Here is a 20,920-nt window from a genome sequence, read left to right as displayed (position 1 = left end):
TTCACATGAAATTGGAGGAGCTGCTTTAAAATGAGTCAGTCAGAAAAAATGATAAAAGGTTTAAAAAAAAAACTATTAAAGAACAGATGTATATTAGGGCTGAATTAGTTAATCATGATTAAATGGTTATTAGCCGATTTAATAATCCACTGATTGTGAGATCATTTCCATGGCAACAGTGATTAAAAGATATTTAAACCTTTATATTGAAGACCGTCTGAAGCCTGTTGCTGAGAACTTACCAGACAGAAGTAATGGACGGAGAAGTTCTCCTCCTCCAGTTTGACCTTCTCTCCAAACATGGCCGGGTCGTCATCACTGCGCCTGCAAAGAGCACAGCCTGCAAACCCACAGAGCGCACTCAGTCTCAGCTTCTAGAAGCAAACTCTACAAGCTCTCATTAGTGCAGCATTTTTTTTTTTTGTCTGACAGTAACAAAGAAAAATAACATCAAAACTTCTGTTTACATGTGGAAAGATTAAAGGTCCAACAGAACAAACATGTTGTTGGCTGTTTTTCACTGCTGAAAATAAAACCTTTATATTATAAAGAGGTTGTGTGTTTTCCATGTCTGACAGCAGGCTGCTGCGTTTCCAAAGCAGAGTTTGCATCAAAGGTTTTTCTGCAGACATGGTTCAAAGTTTCATCAGGGACACAAATTCTGTCCGGAAATTTTTGTTTCTGGATACTAATTCATAAGGTTGTAGATGCAAAGTGATTCTGGCAGGGGGCGTTCTCTGGTGGTGCAGTGGTTAGCACACATATCAATGCATCATGGCCGTAGTCCTCGATGCAGGAAACCCGGGTTCGAATTCGTCCTTTGCCGCATGTGTCACTCATACCCCCTTTAATGTCCATAAAACGAGCCACTAGTGCCATAAAAAGGGGAGCTGCTGCCATGAAAGAGGACGGTGGAAGGAAGTCAGATGCTTGATAGAAACGTTCCACGGCGGCCTCAGAGGTTCGGCTTATTTCCCATTAAGTGTAAAGATTCTTCTTTAGTTAAGTTTCCAACCATCCTGAGTTTCATCAAAGAACTTGTTATAAACTTTCTGAGACAAAAAAAAAGAAACATATAACCTGAAGAGCCTGTGATGGACCGGTTGACTACTGGGATGGGCTCCAGGCCCCCATGACCCCATTAGAGAATAAGCAGTTACGATTGACGGACGATAACCTTAATAGTTCTTGTTTTCCTTCCCGCCCTGAGTATCTCAGAGTTCTGGATGTTGCTCTGTACTTGTAAGTGTAATGACAATAAAAAGCTGGGGGGGATGTGGGGAGTGGCGGTGTTCTGTCACATGAGCATACCCGGTCAGACCAGCATACCCATAGTCACTACCAGTTTATCCCTTTAGTTTTGTATGAAAAAATAGACTTTAAACTACCTCAACGGGCGAGTAATCCTTTTAGTCACGTACAAAAAAACTATTTAATTATTAAAATTTGGTGTTTTTTTTTAAGCGTATGGCGATCTGACCTTCAACTGTTTTTTGTCTTCAGGATGTCATGGCTGAGACCCCTCTTCAGCCTCCCATGGAGGTCTGGGTCAGTGGCCCTGGATAAGCAGACTGGGCTGGTGGTTCCTCTGCATTAGAAGGGGGACCGGAGGGCCTGTTCCAAATATAGAGGATCCTACTCCTCAGCTTCTGTGTAACAGTGGCCGTGGAACAGTGGACCTGCAGAAGGCATTGGTCCGTGTTCCTTGTGGTGCCCTGTGGAGGGCGCTTCAGCAACACGGAGTCGAGGTCATCCATTCTCTTTACAATAGGAGCAGGAGTTTGGTCCGTATTGCCGGCATTAAAGGAATAGTAGACCCAAAACATGATTAGCCTTCATTTTCTACTCACCCCCATGCTGAACAACACTCTGGAGTACTTTTTTGATATCTCAAATGCATCTGGAGATCTGGGAGGCTTCTTGCTGTCTGCTGACATTCAAATAATGGAGGTCTATGGCGCCCGAGGCAGAAAGGTCCATAAAAGTCCACAAAAACGTGTCAATATTCCTCCATACTGCTCGTCCAATGTATTCCAAGTGTCCTGAGTGGGTAGCATCCAGAATTTACTCGAAACGAAGTCATTTAGAATGTTTTTAGAGCATAAACAGTAGTGTATAGGATTTCCTGAAAGAGCGCACATGCGCGTTCACGACGCTACGGAAGCCGGCAGACCAAACCAGATGAAAGTGCGCATTCAGCGTCTGCTCTGCCAATAATGCAAGCGTAGAAGAAGAAATGTGCCGTTTACCTGTGCAAAGAAAGAAACAACGAAAGAAAAATGTCTGAGGACTTCAGTGTTGAGGAAGAGCATGAGTTCTTTGCCGAGCTGAATGCGCTGGTTTGGTCTGCCGGCTTCCGTAGCGTCGTGTGCGCGCTTTCAGGAAATCCTATACACTACTGTTTATGCTCTAAAAACATTCTAAATGACTTTGTTTCGAGTAAATTCTGGATGCTACCCACTCAGGACACTTGGAATACATTGGACGAGCAGTATGGAGGAATATTGACACGTTTTTTGTGGACTTTTATGGACCTTTCTGTCTCGGGCACCATAGACCTCCATTATTTGAATGTCAGCAGACAGCACGAAGCCTCCCAGATCTCCAGATGCATTTGAGATATCAAAAAAGTACTACAGAGTGTTGTTCAGCATGGGGGTGAGTAGAAAATGAAGGTTAATCATGTTTTGGGTGTACTATTCCTTTAAGTTGGACCTTTTTCCCTGCGCATGTTGGACTCCATCAGCACTTCTCTGTGGTTCCCATCCTGTCCAGAACCTTTATGGACAGGATTCCCAGGTGCAGCCAAGGACCCGAGAGGGTCTGGTTTGGGGACCAGTGGGTCTCTGCTTTTTACGGATGACGTGGTTCTGTTGGCAATGGTTCTGGTTCTGGACAAGGAAAAGATGGCCTGTACCCTTCAGGTCGGAGTTCCTGTCTATAGTGGAGGGATTCAAGTATCTTGGGGTCCTGCTCCCTAATGACAGGAGAATGGAGCGGGAGATATTTTCCCTCCGTCAATATAGATGGAAAACTTTCACCAGGTTTAAATTCTGTAAAAAAAAAAATCTTTAACGAACCTTTTGCTATCTGAATATTAGGGTTGTCACGATACTAAACTCCTCAACTCGATACCGATACTAAGGAAAATATTCTATACTCGATACCATTTTCGATACCACAAGGATAAGAACAAAGTAAAGACTCCAAAATTCAACAGAAATATTTTCAGTAATAAATAAAATACAATAAATAAATACAAAAAACAATAAGAACAATATTTTGAGGTTCTATACTGTGCACAATATTAAGCAAGCTTGATAAAAAACGTACAAAATAAAAATTAAGTGCTCCTTCCTTGGCTATGCTTTGCGAACATAACAATGACACTAGCCAAACCGGTTACAAAAAAAGTCTGAAACTGAAAAGTGACCAGAATTATTCAATCACACAGTGTTCTGAAAGTACATTATCCTCTATTCTGCACTTTAGACGAATGACTTTTTAGGTGCCACTGTATTGATACTTTTAAAAACAAGTATTGTATCCGGATACAACGTTTCAGTATCGATACTTTTTTGAGTATCGATACTTTTGACAACCCTACTGAATATTACCGGTAATCGATTAGCAAAATGACAACAACAGTTGCATCTCTGAAGACAGCTGATGCTGATGTCAGGTCTCTCTGGTAGTTTAATAACCTGACCAGATGGATATGCGGAGCAAATCCATCTGGAAACCTTCCGTTGAAGTAATTTTGGGAAGGGGCGAAAAAACTGGTTAGCTGATTGGCCTATGTTGGTGATAGACGGGCCAAATAAACCAATCAGATCAACGAAGCATATGATGTACTAACAGAGCGACGACGAAGAGGAGCCAATTGATAGATCAAACTCTTGCCGAAACCAGTCGGGAGAAGAGCAAAAACATCTTTTCCTCTGAGAGAAGCCTCCAGAGCAGTGTTTTGCTCTTATTTCAGTAAAGAAATACTCTGTAATTCCGATAAAACTTGCTCGATAGCCACGCTAACGCTAGTTTCATCGGCTGAAGCCGCCATGTTCTTTAGACTGAACTGTCGCGCTTCTCGTTGCCTCACACCTCAACCCGCCTCAAAGCCAACGCTGATTGGACGTTCGTTTGGTGAACGGCTCCAAATTTTCTTTAACGGAGTCTCCAGACTGATCTGCGAGTGAAATCTTGAAAGCTCGCGAGATCAGGATGGTCTCACGAGGCTAAGCTTGCTGGAGTTTGTGGTGAGAACATTTGAAATTGATGGAGAACCAAACAAAATGCATTCGGTATTTTGTTAGGAAGGACTATCATGTCCTTCCTAGCTAAAAACCACCAATGGAAACCAATTAGGAAAGGGTTATGGTAGGGTTACTTACAATCCTCACTGATGCCAGACTTTCTTGCGTCCTTTAACCTTCTGGACTTCTTCCCCATGATGGTTTCAAACCTGTTGGACGCAGATGAGGAGTATGATGATATATATTGAAGAATCAGCAAACGGCTCCATCATCACTGAACAAATAAGCATTCAGCAGACTCTGATCAGAGCTGGTATTCTATGTTACTCCACAGGAAGTCAATCAGAGATGATAAATAAAATCACCTTTCACAGCAGAAAAAAAAGAGACCGGAGGTTTATTTCAACAGCGGGATGTGGGATTAAGCTGGGATTATCCGGATATCCTGGCTTAATTAAGGCTCAGATGGGTTCCCATTCTGTGATTCCGTTTTCTTATTTATTTTATCAGCCTACATTAAAAACCACAAATATATTGTAATACAGTAAAGTACTTATCCTATTTTAACACTATTCTGGTAGCTTAACTTTATTATTTCTTATGTGGATATTGTTGCCGTTGGATGATGTTTTTGCTTAGAGTGTGACAGAAACGCCTTTAATTAGGGTGACCAAACGTCCGTATTTCCCAGGACATGCCCGTATTTCAAGTCCTGTCCTGGGCGTCCCGTTTTTTTTTTAACAGGCACTAGGGCACTGCGCATGGCGCTGCGTGGGACGTAATCCCTGAGCCGCGTCAGTACGGGCAGCCCTGTTCTTAATCAGAAGATAGATAGCGTGGCTGTCAGTACATATGTCTCAGTGTCCAATGGAGGTGCAAGGGATCTGAAAAGCCACCTGGACACCAAAGTAAAGATAGTCTATTGATATGTTTGTTCGTTTTTGGTACATTTTGAGTTATTTTTGCTACACAAGAGGTATTTTTTGTTAATTAGCTCATTTGTTAATTTATTTTTACCAATAGCCTACAGAACAGACATTATTTCGTTCATTACTGAGGCCGAGTATCATCTGTTATTGGGAGTTGAGAGTTATTGTACTTTTATTGTTTAGTGAGGGATGTTTAGATGAGACATTATTTCTTTCATTGTGCTATTCATTCATTACAGGAATTGTTAAGCATTTTGAATAAAATTATCATTTGTTATTGGAGTTATTGCTGTTGACTTTTACTGAAAAGCATTTTTTAATAAATCAACTGTAAATATCATGTTATTGTACGATTACGTAGGCCTATGTTAAGTGAGTGAATGCCACAGACATCTCTATGCATGGGAACAGAGTTCCCCCCCCGCCGCCCCCTCCCCGCTCCAAGGTGTCCTGGTTTTCCCAAATGAAAATATGGTCACTCTACTTTAATAAACTTTAATTTGTTGAAGGGATTAAAAACAAAGGCAGATAAAGAAGCAAAGGTGTTTTCAATCAGTGTAGCTCCAAACGTGCGTCTTCCTGTAAAATAGCATTCCTATTTTTTAATTCCTCCTGATAATTACCTGCATTATAGTTATCACTTTCTAGGGAGGAAATCGGCCCCCTGTACGCATGAATTAGCCTACACATCCCAAAACAAACTTCCTGTGGAACTACTACTTTTATTTTTTGATCCAGGATTCCCTAAAGCTGTTGGTGCTTTGGACCACACAGGTCAAGACATAGCGCCCCTCTGGAGCACATGAGGAGATTTAGACCACAGAATATCCCAGCATTCAGTAGGGCTGGGCAATTAAATGCATTTGCAATATAATCGCAATTTAGAAAAATGCAATTTTCAAATCGCAGCCAATTTTAGTCACAATACATTTAACAGTAGTAGGACACTAATTTTTCTTCCCAACCCTTTGGGTGGCAGTAAAACGATTAAAGTGGACATCCTGTCGCACAGAAGGGAACAGAGTTGCAGCTAGAACCTAGATCTATGCATTATAGTAGAAGTAAGAACTTTTTCATGCAAATGTTACAGCAAAGTCCTGCAGCGCTGGATTCTGGACAAGCAGGCTTTCAAGGTCATGAAAAAACATTGACATGCTTGTGACTTAGTGGAAAGGAAAGAAAATCGCAATAAAATCACAATATTGGTTGAAAATAATCGCAATTTTGATATTTGGCTAAATGGTTGAGCCCTAGCGTTCAGGTCCGAGTGAGTTCTGGTTTGACCTGTTGTCAACTACGTACATTAATGATGAGCATTAAAAGACCTGAACACATCTTATTGCTTCAGATGATCTGTGATGCTGACTCAAGTGGTCTGGATCATTCCAGGAGTCCAGAACCAGTCCCACCATGGATCCACTCAAAAACCCTTTGTTTAAGTTTAGGACCAGATTATCTTCTGCTGTAATGTTGGGGATGGCGGGCCCCCGCCTGCTCCAGATACATGAGCTTTTATAACATCTAAAATCAGTCTGAGGATTAAATATGTGTGCAGGAACCTTCTAAGGCAGGAGATGGCAGGATGGAGCGGGGACCCCTTACTTATATATATTGTTTGAAATTGTGTTCTATCAAACTGGTCCTACAGTCATGCTATTACAGATGGAGTAATGTAACTAAAGTAATTTCTCCCTGGGATTATTAAAGTATTTCTGATTCAGATTCCTGGTTGATGGGACAGGTGTTGTGAATGAAATGGTGCCCAGCTTAAAAGAGCTCCCGTGTGTCGCTGAATGTTTGCATTGATGACTGAAAGACATCTGCCTCCATTTATCCGTTAACTACAGTGTGTTGAATTCATGTTAATGTGGATTTAAACACATTTTAATTAGTGGAAAAAATTGCAGCAGGGGAATATAAAAAAAAAAAAAAAAAAAAACTTTTGCGACCCCCATTCAATATCTCCGTGGACCCCCTAGGGGTTGCAAACCCCCTGTTGAAGACCTCCGTTCTAAGGCATTGGTAAATATAGTGAACATTTTATCCAGCCTGCAGAAGGGTTTTATTTTTAACGTTGACCTGCTGCAGGTTCTAGTTAGTCATATCAGTCTGTATGGATATGTAACAAAAAAGGTGATAAAACCTATATATTTTAAATATTATTATACAGGCGTCTACTGTTCATTTTTCAGTTAATAGTTTTTTAATTTAGGGAAATGACAGGGAACTAGGAATGTCCTGCTCCGCTATAAGCTAAATAATGTATGTTGGATTTTATCGTCCAGCATCTAATTATTTATATCAAATCTAAGGCTAAAACAACTAATGGGATTAATTGTGAGTAATTGATTATTGAATTTATTGTCAACTAATATAGGATTTGATTAATAGTTAAATGTAGTATAGAGATTCTACTCTGACAGAGTGACCCACTTAGAGCAGGAATTATACCAAAGTTGAAAAATAAAATATGTAAACATTTTGCAATTAAGATTTAAAAAGGTTTTCTTCTGTCAATCTGCTCTATCCAGAACTCCTCAGGTGGAAAAAAATAAACTTCACCTGGTTTAATTTTGTGAAACAGAATCTTCTTTAAGAAACCTTTGGCTATCCGCTTATTAACAGATTAATTGAAAAAATAATTGACAGATTAATTAATTTGCAAAAAAAATCCTTAAATCATGAAAATATCTTCATGCTAATAGAATTCTCTGCTTCTGTTAAAAGGTTCTGTAACTCATGGGTTAATCTTACATGGATCAGTTGTTTTCATAACTTTTGTTCCTTGTTTAAGTGATTTTAGTTGTTCAAGCATTTTCTAACGTTCTACACTACAACAGAAGTGATAAAAGCTGGTATGATTTGTGCTAATATCGGATCAGGTCAATATCAGCAAATTCTCAAAGCTGCAATATCTGTATTGTATCGAAATGAAAAAGTAGTTTTAAACATACAAAGAAAATCCTTGAATTATGACGTTTTCAGTACAGAGAGGTGGTAGAAAGATCCGGGCATTCAGTCGATCCAAGATTGTTTGCTGAATCAATGATTCTGTTATCTGTTCCTGTTTGGCTGTGACTCCATCCTGGAGAGAAATATCAGCTGTGCTCCTGCCACCAACACCTTTTTTTCCTAGATGTTGGAGCTTGGCCTGTTTTTCAGTGTAGTCCTGTTTCTCTGACTGGATGTGCTCTCTTCATCCTCTGACATGGGAGCTGGCTCGGAGCTCGTCTGCCTGGCTGTGTGTTTCCTGGACGGGGCCGCCTGTGGAGCTGGTTGACAGTTGCCTTTTGTATCTATGCTTCTTTTTCTATGTCTATCACTAAGCATTCTACAAGCATGCTTAGTGTGAGGAATTGCCTTCAAGTCAATGAGTCGATGAAATCAGCTGGTTTTTCTTAGATAGAAAACTGAATTACTCTGACTGGATGATCAGGTGAACTGTAAGGTGACCTGCGATGACATATATAGAAATAAACTGAATTGAATTGATCAACCTCATAGGCTTTGTGTGTCTTTGCTGGTTTTTATGAGATTTAATTACTTCTACAAAAAGGCTTGATCATTGCTCCAAATTTTTAAGCTTGGGAAAGAGAAACAAGTCTGGTAGAAAGCAATAAATGAAGGTCTGGTCCAGCGCTGCAAATAACAATAACTTTCCAAATCAATCAATCTGTCAATTTTATTTTATTAATCGATTAATAATAAGACAATCAATGGTTCCTCAAAGAAAATATATTTACTAAATTAAACCAGGTGAAACTAAAATGTTTTCACTCAAGGAGTTCTGGAAAAAACAGATTGACAAACAAAAGAGTGTTTTTTTCTCTTAAATTTTGACATATTCTTTTACAATTTTGATATAGTTACTGCTCTAATGCATGTTTTACAGTCTCTATACTGCAGTTAACAAATAATCAATTACTAAATTAGTTTAGGAATATTTCAGTAATCGATTAATCAGATTAACCGTTTCAGGTCTAATCTGGTCGCTGCAGCCTTTATAAATGTAATTTAATTATTTAATTTAATATTTAAATCTTGATCACTGCAGCTGCAATGTGACTAAATAGTAGCAGAGTAATCTATCTTTTTACCAAAGGGCTCCATAATTTGTCTTTTATTTTGGAAAACGTAATAAAGAGGGATCCTGATAAGTTTTCTTGGCCGAAATAATTGTGTTATATAAAAAGATCCCATCTGCCAATGCTGACTTTGAAAGGTTCAGGGTTTTTCTAGCTAAATCAGATTTATTAGACAAGCTGTGCTGAAGGTTCTTTGATGCAGACATTGGTTTAAATTAAGCAGATATGGAAACGTTCCCTTTTCATGCAGGGAAATAGATGATTAAATAAACAATGATGAGGGAAAATACGTTAGCTGCTAAACAAGAAGCAAAAAAAATATTGGCCTTAAAAGTCGAGATAAACATTCTTGTTTTTTTTTTTGTTTTTTTGCTGAATAAAACATAAAAACCTGGAAATAAAGGTGACTTTTAAAAACAAAAGTGAGAAGCTTTCGTAGCCTCCTCTGTCAAACCCCCACCCCCTTTTTTAACAGTGGAGATGAAAGTCCGCCATTAAAGAGCTGAGAGCGAACAAACTTTCCTCCGTAAACCTACCTTATATTCAAAATTAATAATCCTAGTCTGGAATCATATTTCTTCTTCTTCTTCTTTTTGTTGGACTATTGGTGGTTGGCAACAAGCCGGAATCACATTTCAATCGTCTTTGTTAAATTAATTCCTCTCGTTCATGTATTGTTATTCCTACCGCTGCCCACTTTTAAATTTCCCTCTTTCAAAAATAAAGGAGACCCATTTCCGCTTCCGGTAGATTCTGTCCGCCCGTTATTTTGTTCCCCACGCGTTTGGAATGAGCAGCAGGCGGATTAGTGCCACCAAAGCAGAAAGGATTTAAAAAGAATGACGTAAATTATGCAGATAATCATGAATATGTCTTTAAACGACGCTGTTTGTTTATTATGGGGGTTCTGTGCTTTAAGGTTAGCTTTTGTTTGCTTTTTCTGAGCTCATTCATTTTATCCCAAGATGGTAGTTTGGTACTATCACTCCAGTCAGCTGTTCTTGTTATGTTTCCCACACGTGATTTGTTTTAATATCCACTTGAGGAATAAAATGATCTACTCTGGATAAATAAACAAATAAAACCCATTAGAATTACATAACATTCACACATATATAATTTATTTTCCTCCAACTACAGATTAGATTAGATTAGATTAGATGAGCTTTATTGATCTCACAGCAAAGAAATTCACTCGTCACATATTGGCATAGAAGTTACAGAAGGTGCAAACAGGGAGGAAAAAGGGTGCATTAAGAATAAGCAATATATATACAGTATATCAAGGTATATACAGTATATCAAGATAAATAGGATTAAGGTGCAAGTGTACATGTATCGCACACAATGAAAAACAAAATAAAAATAAGAAATAAAAACATAAGAAATAAAAATATGTACAATCCGGATGGCTTATATACAGGGGGAGAAATATTGCACATTCAGCATAGTGCACAGGATATTGTTCACAGTCAATAAATAAAAAACTATAATATAGCTGCACAGTGGTTTTTACAGGAGTTATTGTGGTTATAGTGCATTATTATAAAGACTGGTGGCAGCAGGAATGAATGACCTGCAGTAGCGCTCCTTCTTACAGACAGGGTGTCTAAGTCTCTGACTAAAGGAGCTGCTCAGCTCCTCTACAGTCTGGAGCAGAGGGTGATAGGTGCTGTCCATGATGGATGTGAGTTTGGACAGCATCCTCCTTTCAGCCACTTCCTCCACCGACTCCAGAGGGCAGCCCAGGACAGAAGTGGCCTTCCTCACCAGCTTATTCAGTCTCTTTCTGTCCCGCTCTGAGCTGCCAGGGGCCCAGCAGACGACAGCGTAGAGGAGGGCTGAGGCCACCACAGAGTCATAGAAGGAAAGTATCTTTTATGTATCTATTACTTTAGTAATACTTAAAATACACTAAAAGTACATTGTTCGGTATACTTTCTAAACTTATACTTAAATATTCCTAATAGAATTTACTTCAAGTATACTACTTTTTGCTAAAGGGCAGGGTGGATTTAGGAAATGTGGGGCCCTAGGCAAAGACAGGCAGTGGGCCCTCTGAACTGAGAAGACAACACATAAACAGCTTCATTATACAGACAGAGAAATGTTAATAGAATAGACATCCATTATTTGTTCTAGGTTTTGTCCCTCTCTTCTTGTCCCTTTTCTTCTTGTTTTCCTCTCTGTTTTGTACTCAGCTGACTTTTCATGCTGTCTCAGAAAGAATAAAAGATGTTTTCCAAGCCCCAAGCTCACTTAGCTGATTGCTCCTTCCTGTGTTTCCAAAAAGGCCAAAGTAAATAACCCAGTCCTTCTTTTCACTGTAGACAAGCCATGATCTGCTTATCTGTTCTCCATTTTTCATTTGGATGAAATAATAGCTGCATGAATCATGACAGCAGACAAGATAGAGGAGAGCAGGGGGCGGGGTTACCAATCTACTTGCTCTGGAGAGCAGAGTTCGCTGCTTTTAGATGTTGGCGCCTCGCTAGATTTGGCGCTAGGCGCTTTTTTTTTTTAATCAAAGTGCTAGAGGGGTCTGAAAAGTCGCTAAATATAGCGACTAAAGCGCTAAGTTGGCAACACTGCTCTTTGCATCGTTTGTTTTCAAATGGTTTGCTGCTGTCTGTTTGGACCTTTGTAAACATGTGCAGCAAATGGACTGATCCAATATGGTGGACAATATTATAATATAAGCGTTCTGATGGCATTTTAGCCAAAGGATTTTTATCAAAAACATATTTAATGTGCACAAATAAGGAATAGTTGTATTAACCCCGCGTTTCTCAAAGTGTGTGGCGCGACCCACTGGTGGGGAATTGAGACGTGACAGGTGGGGCGCGCCAAGTTCCGGTGTGTGTGTGTGTGTGACTATAAATGTAGAACGTGTGAGAGCAAACTGTCCTTATAGCTGTATGTTGCCGCTTTTTAGACCAATCAAACCCACAAAGTAATCATTAATAGCCTACATGCAGTCTAATTAAAAGAACATTAGATATGAGAAAAATTTCACCTGGAACTGAAGTGCCAAAATAATGATTGACGTGACGTCGGCATATTATTTGTAACGGAATAAACTTTCGCGCCCCAGTGTTGCCAACTCAGCGACTTTGTCGCTATATTTCAGACCCCTTCAGCGACTCTTTATCAAAAAAGCGACTAGCGACAAATTAGCGACTTTTGGAGACTCTTACGTGAAAGCACGTATCGTTCCTTTTCTTGTCCTCCAGCGGCAGGTGCTGCCGTGGGGCGCCTCCTCCGTCCCAACCCCGTTCTCCCCCGCTATCGCAGGAGTCCCTCTCAGCGCTGCAGAGACACAGCATGTTTACCCTCAGCGTCCAGACTGCAAATAAAGCGCACATGCGCCGGGATTGGCGGCGCAGGTTGATCATAATTAACTGAATTTGAAATATTTTATCTTAAATAAATAGGACCAGTTTATTGAAATGACGTCTGACTCCACCCTGAAGCTCAGGTTTAATGCTCAGACTCATAGTGAATTCTGGTTTGGAGTGGAGAGGGAGTATCCACTCATCGGGCAGAGAGCTGTGTGCATTCTTCTTCCCTTTGCCACATCATATCTCTGTGAGATGGGCTTTTCAACTGTTGCTTCACTGAAAACAAAATACAGATCTCAGCTGAACATTGAGCATGACTTGAGAGTGGCAGTATCAAGCCTGCAACCCCGTTTTGAGAAACTGTGCAATGCAAAACAGGCTCATTGCAGCCACTAATGCAGGGATAAATAGACCTGTATTGCCAGATGGATTTCACTTCTTTTCTTTTATTAACAGATTGCAGAGTGGCACTTTAATTTTTTCTATCATGGGGCTGGATACAAATTTTGACACAGCTGCATTTTTATTTTCTTTATTTTTGAGCTTGCTGTTATTTGATGTAGATAGTTTGTATTTAGATACTACTTGTTACTTCAATAAAATTGGAACATTTTAAGATTGTTGCACATTTCATTAGCATTGTGTTGGGGCGATGGGGACAGGCGGGGCTTGAAAATTCCCCCTTGTCCAAAGTGGGGAATGACAGAAAAAGTTTGAGAACCACTGTATTAACCATACATGTAAACTTGGGGCCCTAGGCAAGTGCCTAGGGCTGCTTTCTAAGTGACCAACAGAGCTTTACAGTTTGCACTACCATGTTCCACTTGGAATGTGTGTATCCAAATTGCTTTATAAAACATTTTCTGAGATCCAGTGGATAGTTAGATGGAAACAAAGAAAAAAATAAAGAAAAGAAGGAGAAAGGTGAAGTGAAACATTAAAATGAGGTGATTAGAATAGAGGAGGGAAAGGATGATAGGAGAAAATAACCAAAATCCTAACATTCTGCTTCTACACTCACATAGAGAGAAAGAACAGTATCACTGGAACAAACAGGATGATGGGTCAAAAATCACACATTCCAACCCTCACATCCCCCCAGAATGGATGGCGTACACACTCTGGCTTTCCACACACACTCACTATATGCTTCAATGTTCAGGTACTGATCGCCTTTGCCAGAAAGGAGAAGAACAAACAACCCAAGCAACAAGCCAAAAGCAGGACAATGCACCTCCCTAACCAGAGAAAACCAGCCCCTTCAGCCAAATCATACCAGGTTTTAATGTTAGGACCAAGAAAGACAGAAAAGCGTCAGGCCAGAAAGCAATATGTTTAAAGAAAATGCACAACAAAATTAATGAGGATGGAATGGGAGGAAACTGGGTTCAATGTCTGTGACCGAACAGTAAGAAACCGCCTTAAGGAAATGGAATTTACATACAGAAAAGCTAAACGAAAACCATCATCAACACCTAAACAGATAAAATAAACACGGTTCGGATGTGCTAAGGAAAAGCACTGATGGACTGTGGATGACTGGATATTCAGTGATGAATCCCCAATCTGCATTGGGGAATGTGATTGATTGATTTATTGATTGACTTTACTGATCTCAAAGTAGAGAAATTTACTTGTTACATTAGCTCAAAAAATCAAGAAGAACAAGAAGATGCCAAAGGAAGAAAAGATGCATTGGGGTATACAAAGTATATACAGTGCGTTCACATCTATATATATGACAGCTGAAGTCTTTTTTTTTTTTTTAGCAGGATTATTGTACAGGGTTATTGCACAGGGTATTTATGTGAGTATTTATATATATAGTGTTTACAATGGGTATCAGATATAAAGTATGGTGTAACATTTATTTCTAAAACGACCGTGAGCAAATTAAACATACTTGCATGTATGTTAAACTACTTCTGCACTTCGAAAGGAGAAAATAGCTCCTCCCGCGCTCACTTTTGATCATGCTCTGGATCTCACAACGCGCACCATTTTCTATCCAGTGGCCACACAGGACGGCTGCGCTCTCGAAGGATTCTCAGCCCTTGGACTGATTTTCTCCTCGTGCGAAGGAAAATGTATTTTGACAGGTCGGGCGGAGACAAACCTCTTCTGTAAGCATCCTCCTAATTGGGCCTTGCAGACATGATCACACAGGAAGAAGGATCAGCAAGCCTAGAGGATTCTGGACTACCTCACTGGCCACCCACAGCATTTAAGGACACACGGCTGTGTCTCAAAAACATTGGTCAGCAGTACAGGGGTCCCACAGGGAACAGTGCTGGCACCTTTCCTCTTCGCCCTCTACACTGCAGACTTCTTGATCTACTCCCCACACTGACATCTTTGGAAGTTCTCTGACGATTCTGGCCGCCGCAGACGGGCTGACGTTAGCCCTGGCCGCCGCAGACGGGCTGACGTTAGCACTTGCGTTAAGGGCTGGTTATACTCCCCGCAGCAGTGTGTCGCAGTGAGCTTGACGCAGACATTTTTGATTTACACTCAATCTTTAGCGTGGTCTGCGCTATACTCTGTGGGTCTAGATACAACCGAGGCAGAGAGGAAGTGGAGGCAAGTTTGTCAGACAACGGTCCCAGTGTTCTCACGCACCTCGCTGTTCTAGCTGTTCCAACTTCATGAGTTGTTTTCCTCAACTGCGGTCATAAAAACAAAACAAGCCTGCCTCCTGTCTGTGGAACTGTCTGCACTCACCTACAATTTAGGAGAGGTGCAGCAGAGTGTCTGCGGAAGGGGGCGGGGATGTCTTTTTGTTCACTGCGACACCTACGCAGACGACCTAGTTTCGAAGTGTAAATCAGACGTTAGCCCTGACTACCGCAGAGGGGCTGACGTTAGCCTTGGCTCCCGTTACCCTCGGACCTCCGCTGGTCTCAACTTCGAAATTTTTTTTTTTAATTACACATTAAATCTGTAGATGGTTAAAAGTATAATGTTCTCATCTCAAATGATCTTAAAACGTACTTTTATTGAACAACAGCAACAGAAGAGAGAACATTTAACTTAATACTCTGAGCTCTGTGAGTTAAGAAGATGGCCGCTTCCTCCAGATTTTGAAAAAACTACATCGTCAACATCTGTGTCCTTGTGTGCCGCTAACTGAAACACACGGTCTGTCAGCGCGTCCAAACGAAAAATAATAAAGTCAATACTATAAAGTTAGCATTGTTTTCAAAAACAGTTACTAAATGTCTCAGCTCACTGACAACTTCATGGTAGGTAGCCATGTTTGTTGTGGCTGCGGCCGGCCGGTGGCCTGTAGATTGGAGCGATGCAGTAAAATGCTCACCAACCAATGGGCAGAAGGTCACTCTGAGACACAGCCCTCCTCATTTGCATAATGAGGCAAAAATACAGACAGAAATGTAAAAATGACAGGCACAAATAAATTACATTGAAGAAATATATAAGGTAAAAAATACAAAGGAAGAATAAAACAGACAAAAATATTATAACATGTACATAAATAAATAAGGAAATTATTACAAAAGTAAATAAATAAAGAAGCGAATTGAGAGATATATACATTTATGTCTCACTGTATAATTTAATTTCTACTTTCATTTATTTATTTATTGTATTTTTGGAGGCAATTAATTGTATGCTTATTTATTTATTTCTGTATTTATTTTTAAATATGGTAGAGCTGGTCCTCCATACTACTGAAGTTTAAGAGATCACATGCAATTTTTTTTCTTTTTCTTTTACCTTATCTTAGTTGGCCAGGCCTTTACCCGAACACTAACTGCTGAGATAAATTAACACAAACATTTCAGTGCAACGGTGTGTTTCAGAAACAGTCTGAATGTTTTTACAGCGGAAAAGAAACAGCAGATATGTGCTATGCTGAACATCTCTCTGTATGAACTGTAGACAGTAATGAATAGAAAGCTCTAATGTTTCACTATAGAACAACAAATCCAGTGTTTGATATTTCTTTAAAGGGGATGAAGGCCTTTAGGAGACGTTTATAACTCCTGTTCCTGAATGCTGCCCTCAGCCATGTGATCCAGACACATGTTCTGACATTTAGGCTGTATTTACTGTATGATTCCTATAATTAAGTTGTTAATCATTCAATTCAAAAGAATCCATCATCCATCCATCCATCCTTCCATCCATCATGGATGAGCAAGGTGCTCTCTGTCTGGGAAAGTTTTTTTTAATCATTATTATTTTTAAAATCACAATTCAACATCAATCATAATTTTGTATGTTTTTATTTATATCATTATCATTTTTAGAATTACTGTTGCAAATTTATCCTTTTCTTTATAGTGTGGAGTGTGTCTAAACTTTCAAGCACAACTGTATATATTTACTGTGTAAAATACAATCGATTTTAGGATTGCAAGTCCAAGGAGGTTTATAAGGGGAAGGAGAGGAGCAAGGTGTTAGGTCAGGAAAAGCCAGGTAAGTGTCGGTACAGCTCGTCCATGAAGACAAAAACACAGAAAGACAAAAAAACAAAGGTTTAAGATGAGATGTGTTGAAAATGTCTGTAGAAAACACTGAAATGTATCTTACCTGTCCAGACAGCTCCCTGGGTGCTCAGCACCCCCAAACTTCTGATCCTAGAATCACCCCTGGACAGTCCTAGGGCCTGAAGTGGCGGTTCAAGACCAAATGTCTCAGGGGGCCAGGAGGGGGCCAGTGTTTTTTTCATGGTGGCACAGAAAAGCGTGAAATAAAAAACAGGGCAAAGGATTTAAATATATCAAGATAGCTGCATGTAGTGACATTTCTATTCAATTGGGTTTAATTAAACTTCAATTTCTTATTAGGTTAATATACATTCAGAATTTGGGGATTTTAAATATTTTTGACTTAATTTAAGTTAAAATTATTGTTTTCTATAAAATCTGAATTAGAACTCAAGAAAAACTGATACATTCAGCTGTAAAAATTAAAGTAAAAAAAAAAAAACATTTCGCAGATGAAAACTAGGATGCTATCTCAATACCACTGAAGCTATCACCTTATTGTTTTTAAAGTCATAGGGAAGTCGAATTTAAATGTCAAATCATTCTGGCTTAAAGATGTATATAAATGTACTCTTTATCAGATCATATTGTCACAAAATTTTGAAAATTTCTATTCAAAAAAAATTGGCTTAAAATCTGTGGGTTTGTTTTTTCCCGTTATCTTATGCAGGCCAGTTAGTTATACGTCATCCTGAATGCCTATTTCGGCCAATCGTATATCAACGATCATCTGTCAATCAAATTTTTTTGGTCATAGCATCTTGATTCATATGTTGCAGCTAATATACACAACGGTTGAAATAAGAATAATTTCCTTTCCCATTAAACCGTCCCAAGGTTCCTATTGGAATTTCCCAGTGGGAACCTACTAGCACTAAGTTGCTATAAAGATGCTTCCCACAAACTGGCCACAACAAAACTTGCAAACCTTCCACCACAACAATCCCGCCCCCCTGATAATCGACCAATCACATTCACTTTATTCACTTATATAAAGTCGGGCACCAATCGGGAGAATTCGGAAATGCAACAGTTGGAACAGCCGCGACTATGACTTTAAATAATTAGTAAAAAAGAATTTGTAAAGAAAAAAAAAACTATGAAATACATCCAAAGGACCTATCAGTAACCATGTCTGTTCCAGCGCATATCATCATTAGAACTTCTTTGAGTATTATTTCTTCAGCACAGGGGCCTGGACATGATCTACAGGGGCCAATCGCGTAGCGACATAAGCAACATTATCTGGGTGGGCCCCATACGAGGTACAACACCCCATACAACATTATTTTGAGAATTTTTTTCCGATCTTTCAGCAGCTCTTCTTTCCTTTTTCTTTGCTGGAATAAGTAGGCCTACCTCTTTTCGGTATCCATCGTCGCTAACACATTGTACGTAACATTTATGGTTTTAATCTACGCTCTGGATTACCCATAATTCCAAGTTGTATTGTAAAAAATAAAATACTCAAACACATCATTCTTAAAAGATCTTTATTGTGGTTTGAAACATAATTATTAACATAGTAATCAAAAGTACCACTGTCTGCTTTGCTATTGGCGTCGTGTTTAAACGGCTCACCATCATGTTTAAATCTGCCATGTGTTGGGGTATAAATACGGTCTGGTGTGGTTATTTACTTCAGTATCAGGTGGGTTTAAGGGGGATATTTCGCACCATTATATCTGCAAAGAGACGTCTTAATCCACAATTGCACAGGGGGGCAACCAGGTGTCAGTGTTGGGGCCCCTAAGCAAACAGTAGTCTCTGCTTACCGATAGTTACGCCAATGACACGGGCACTGGCCCCCGTTGGCCCCTCTCTAGAATCGTCCATGTCACTTCAGTTAAGTGACAGTAAAGAATTTAGAAAAACTGTAAATAAATAAATAAATAAAAGTATTTTAAATGAAAACATCCAAAAAAAACAGACGTTTGTTTGTCAACAGCTGAGGATTATACTCAGGAAGAGCTTTTCTTTGGTAACGGCTGGAAACATCTCCTCCTCCTTCTCCTCCACCACCTCCTCCTCCTCCCTGCCCGGGTGAAGCAGCTGCGTCACCGGGGAAGGGCGGCGTCCTCAGGTACCACAAACACATCATCATCACCACTGTCTGCGCCCCAAACAGCCACAGCAGGCCTGAACCCAGCGGAGCAGAGGGAGCAACAGCAGCGGGAGGAGCAGCAGGGAGGGAGGCGCAGACAGCCGGAGCGTTTTGAAACCCCGAAAAAAGGGAAGTTGGATTGTGGTGTTACTAAAGCGCAGCGGGAAGCATGTTCAGCTGGGTCAACAAGGAGCAAGGTGGCCGCAACAAGGAAGGAGAGATGTACCAGACGGTGACGGAGGGACTGCAGACCCTGTACACCAAGAAGCTGCTGCCGCTGGAGGAGACCTACCTCTTCCATGACTTCCACTCCCCGGCCCTGGAGGGGGCAGACTTCCAGAGCAAGCCCATGGTGCTGCTGGTGGGGCAGTACTCCACCGGGAAGACCACCTTCATCAGGTAAGCTCACCTGATAAAAATGCTGAAATATTCCACCTTCGAATATATTGCAGGTTAAAAATGAACTCTATTATTGAATAATTTATGTCTCATTTGGTTTAAATAAAAAGCATTTCAGCTCTGAGATGTTTTTTTAATATGAACTTTAAGTTCTGATGTAGTGACCCATCCTCCAGAGATATGAAAATGTTATTAATTTGATGAAAAAAGGACAATAGTTCAGCTTCACCTGTTGCATCTGGAAATGCTGAGAAAGAAACAGAGTCTGCAGGCTGCGTCACATAGAAGGAGGTTAAATGTTTTATAGGATGTCGGCCTCCTTTAGATCTGAGCTCAGATGAATCCCAATCCAACCATGGCCTTGTTTTGTAAACAAACTAATAGGGGGAGGGGAGGGACCCACCATGTCAGGGGTCACAGGGGTCATCATGTCGGGTACAACCGAGGCACCGTGAGATCTAAGAAACAGACTCTGACCTTTTCAGACTAGAAGAGCAAGAAAGTGACAGAGTTTGAAGCTTCTGCTCTGCCAATAACATCATTGTTACTATGAGTATAGAGAAACACATCAACCTAAACCTTCATGCTGAAGGGGGAAATTATCAGCCTGCCGGTCGTGTTGTTGGAGGACGCTGGAGTACCCAGATGCAAACTGTTTATCTACTGGGAGAACACGCAGAAGGACCTGGTGTTCTGTCAGACCAGCATACCTATAGTCAATATGCATGCGCAAGATGTCAGATTAGCAATTATCCCTTTAGTTTTTTTTTACAAAAAATAGACTGTATAATACCTAACCGGCGTGTATCCTTTTAGTCATGTACAAAAAAAAAAAACTATTGAAGGTCAGATCACCTTATGCTTCTCAAAACACCAAAAAGTAAGTAATTAAATAGTTTTGGGTTGTTGTTGTCGTCTTCACAGCTGATTTTAGTGAGAAGGAAACATCTTCAGACCCTGATGGAACAGCTGGAGTCAGGCTCTGATCTCAGCTTTCAGAAATATCTGATAAGTTACTGATGAACCGCTGAGAAATTAGATGGCAGGCCTAAAACTTTCCATACGAAATGAGTTGGATGTCCATGAATTAAATCATGGCGGCGCCTCGCGGCAGCAGCCGGGCACAGCTCTCGACTATTCCCGCCCTGGATAAAGGGCCAGCAGATTCCGAAACAGCTTCTTCCCCACCGCCATCAGACAGCTGAATGCTGAATAAAGCAGAAAAAAAGACAGAAAACGCAGAATGTTGTAAAAAGCTTCAATCATATCTCAGTCTTATGTTTACATTTGATCACCAT

At 40.2% G+C, this 20,920-nt stretch overlaps 2 protein-coding genes across 2 annotated transcripts in view; one reads left to right on the top strand and one right to left on the bottom strand.

Moving 5' to 3' along the window:
- g2e3 (G2/M-phase specific E3 ubiquitin protein ligase) overlaps positions 1 to 4,518 on the bottom strand; it is a 28,671-nt gene extending 24,153 nt beyond the window's left edge. The window contains exons 1-2 of the mRNA XM_038300907.1: positions 4,392 to 4,518; positions 243 to 340 (exon numbers count right to left, since the gene is read on the bottom strand). Of these exons, the coding sequence (XP_038156835.1) occupies positions 243 to 340; positions 4,392 to 4,449 (156 nt within the window). The 5' untranslated portion in view covers positions 4,450 to 4,518. The remainder of the gene's footprint in view (positions 1 to 242; positions 341 to 4,391) is intronic.
- A 14,670-nt stretch (positions 4,519 to 19,188) lies between these two features.
- ehd4 (EH-domain containing 4) overlaps positions 19,189 to 20,920 on the top strand; it is a 40,640-nt gene continuing 38,908 nt past the window's right edge. Inside the window, exon 1 of the mRNA XM_038300898.1 lies at positions 19,189 to 19,622. Within this exon, the coding sequence (XP_038156826.1) occupies positions 19,393 to 19,622 (230 nt within the window). The 5' untranslated portion in view covers positions 19,189 to 19,392. The remainder of the gene's footprint in view (positions 19,623 to 20,920) is intronic.

The sequence above is a fragment of the Cyprinodon tularosa genome, unplaced genomic scaffold (assembly GCF_016077235.1).
Source record: "Cyprinodon tularosa strain WSP-4 unplaced genomic scaffold, ASM1607723v1 ctg459, whole genome shotgun sequence".
Taxonomy (NCBI): domain Eukaryota; kingdom Metazoa; phylum Chordata; class Actinopteri; order Cyprinodontiformes; family Cyprinodontidae; genus Cyprinodon; species Cyprinodon tularosa.
The sequence above is the reverse complement of the archived record's forward strand: the minus strand, read 5'-3'. Positions and strand labels throughout refer to the sequence as shown.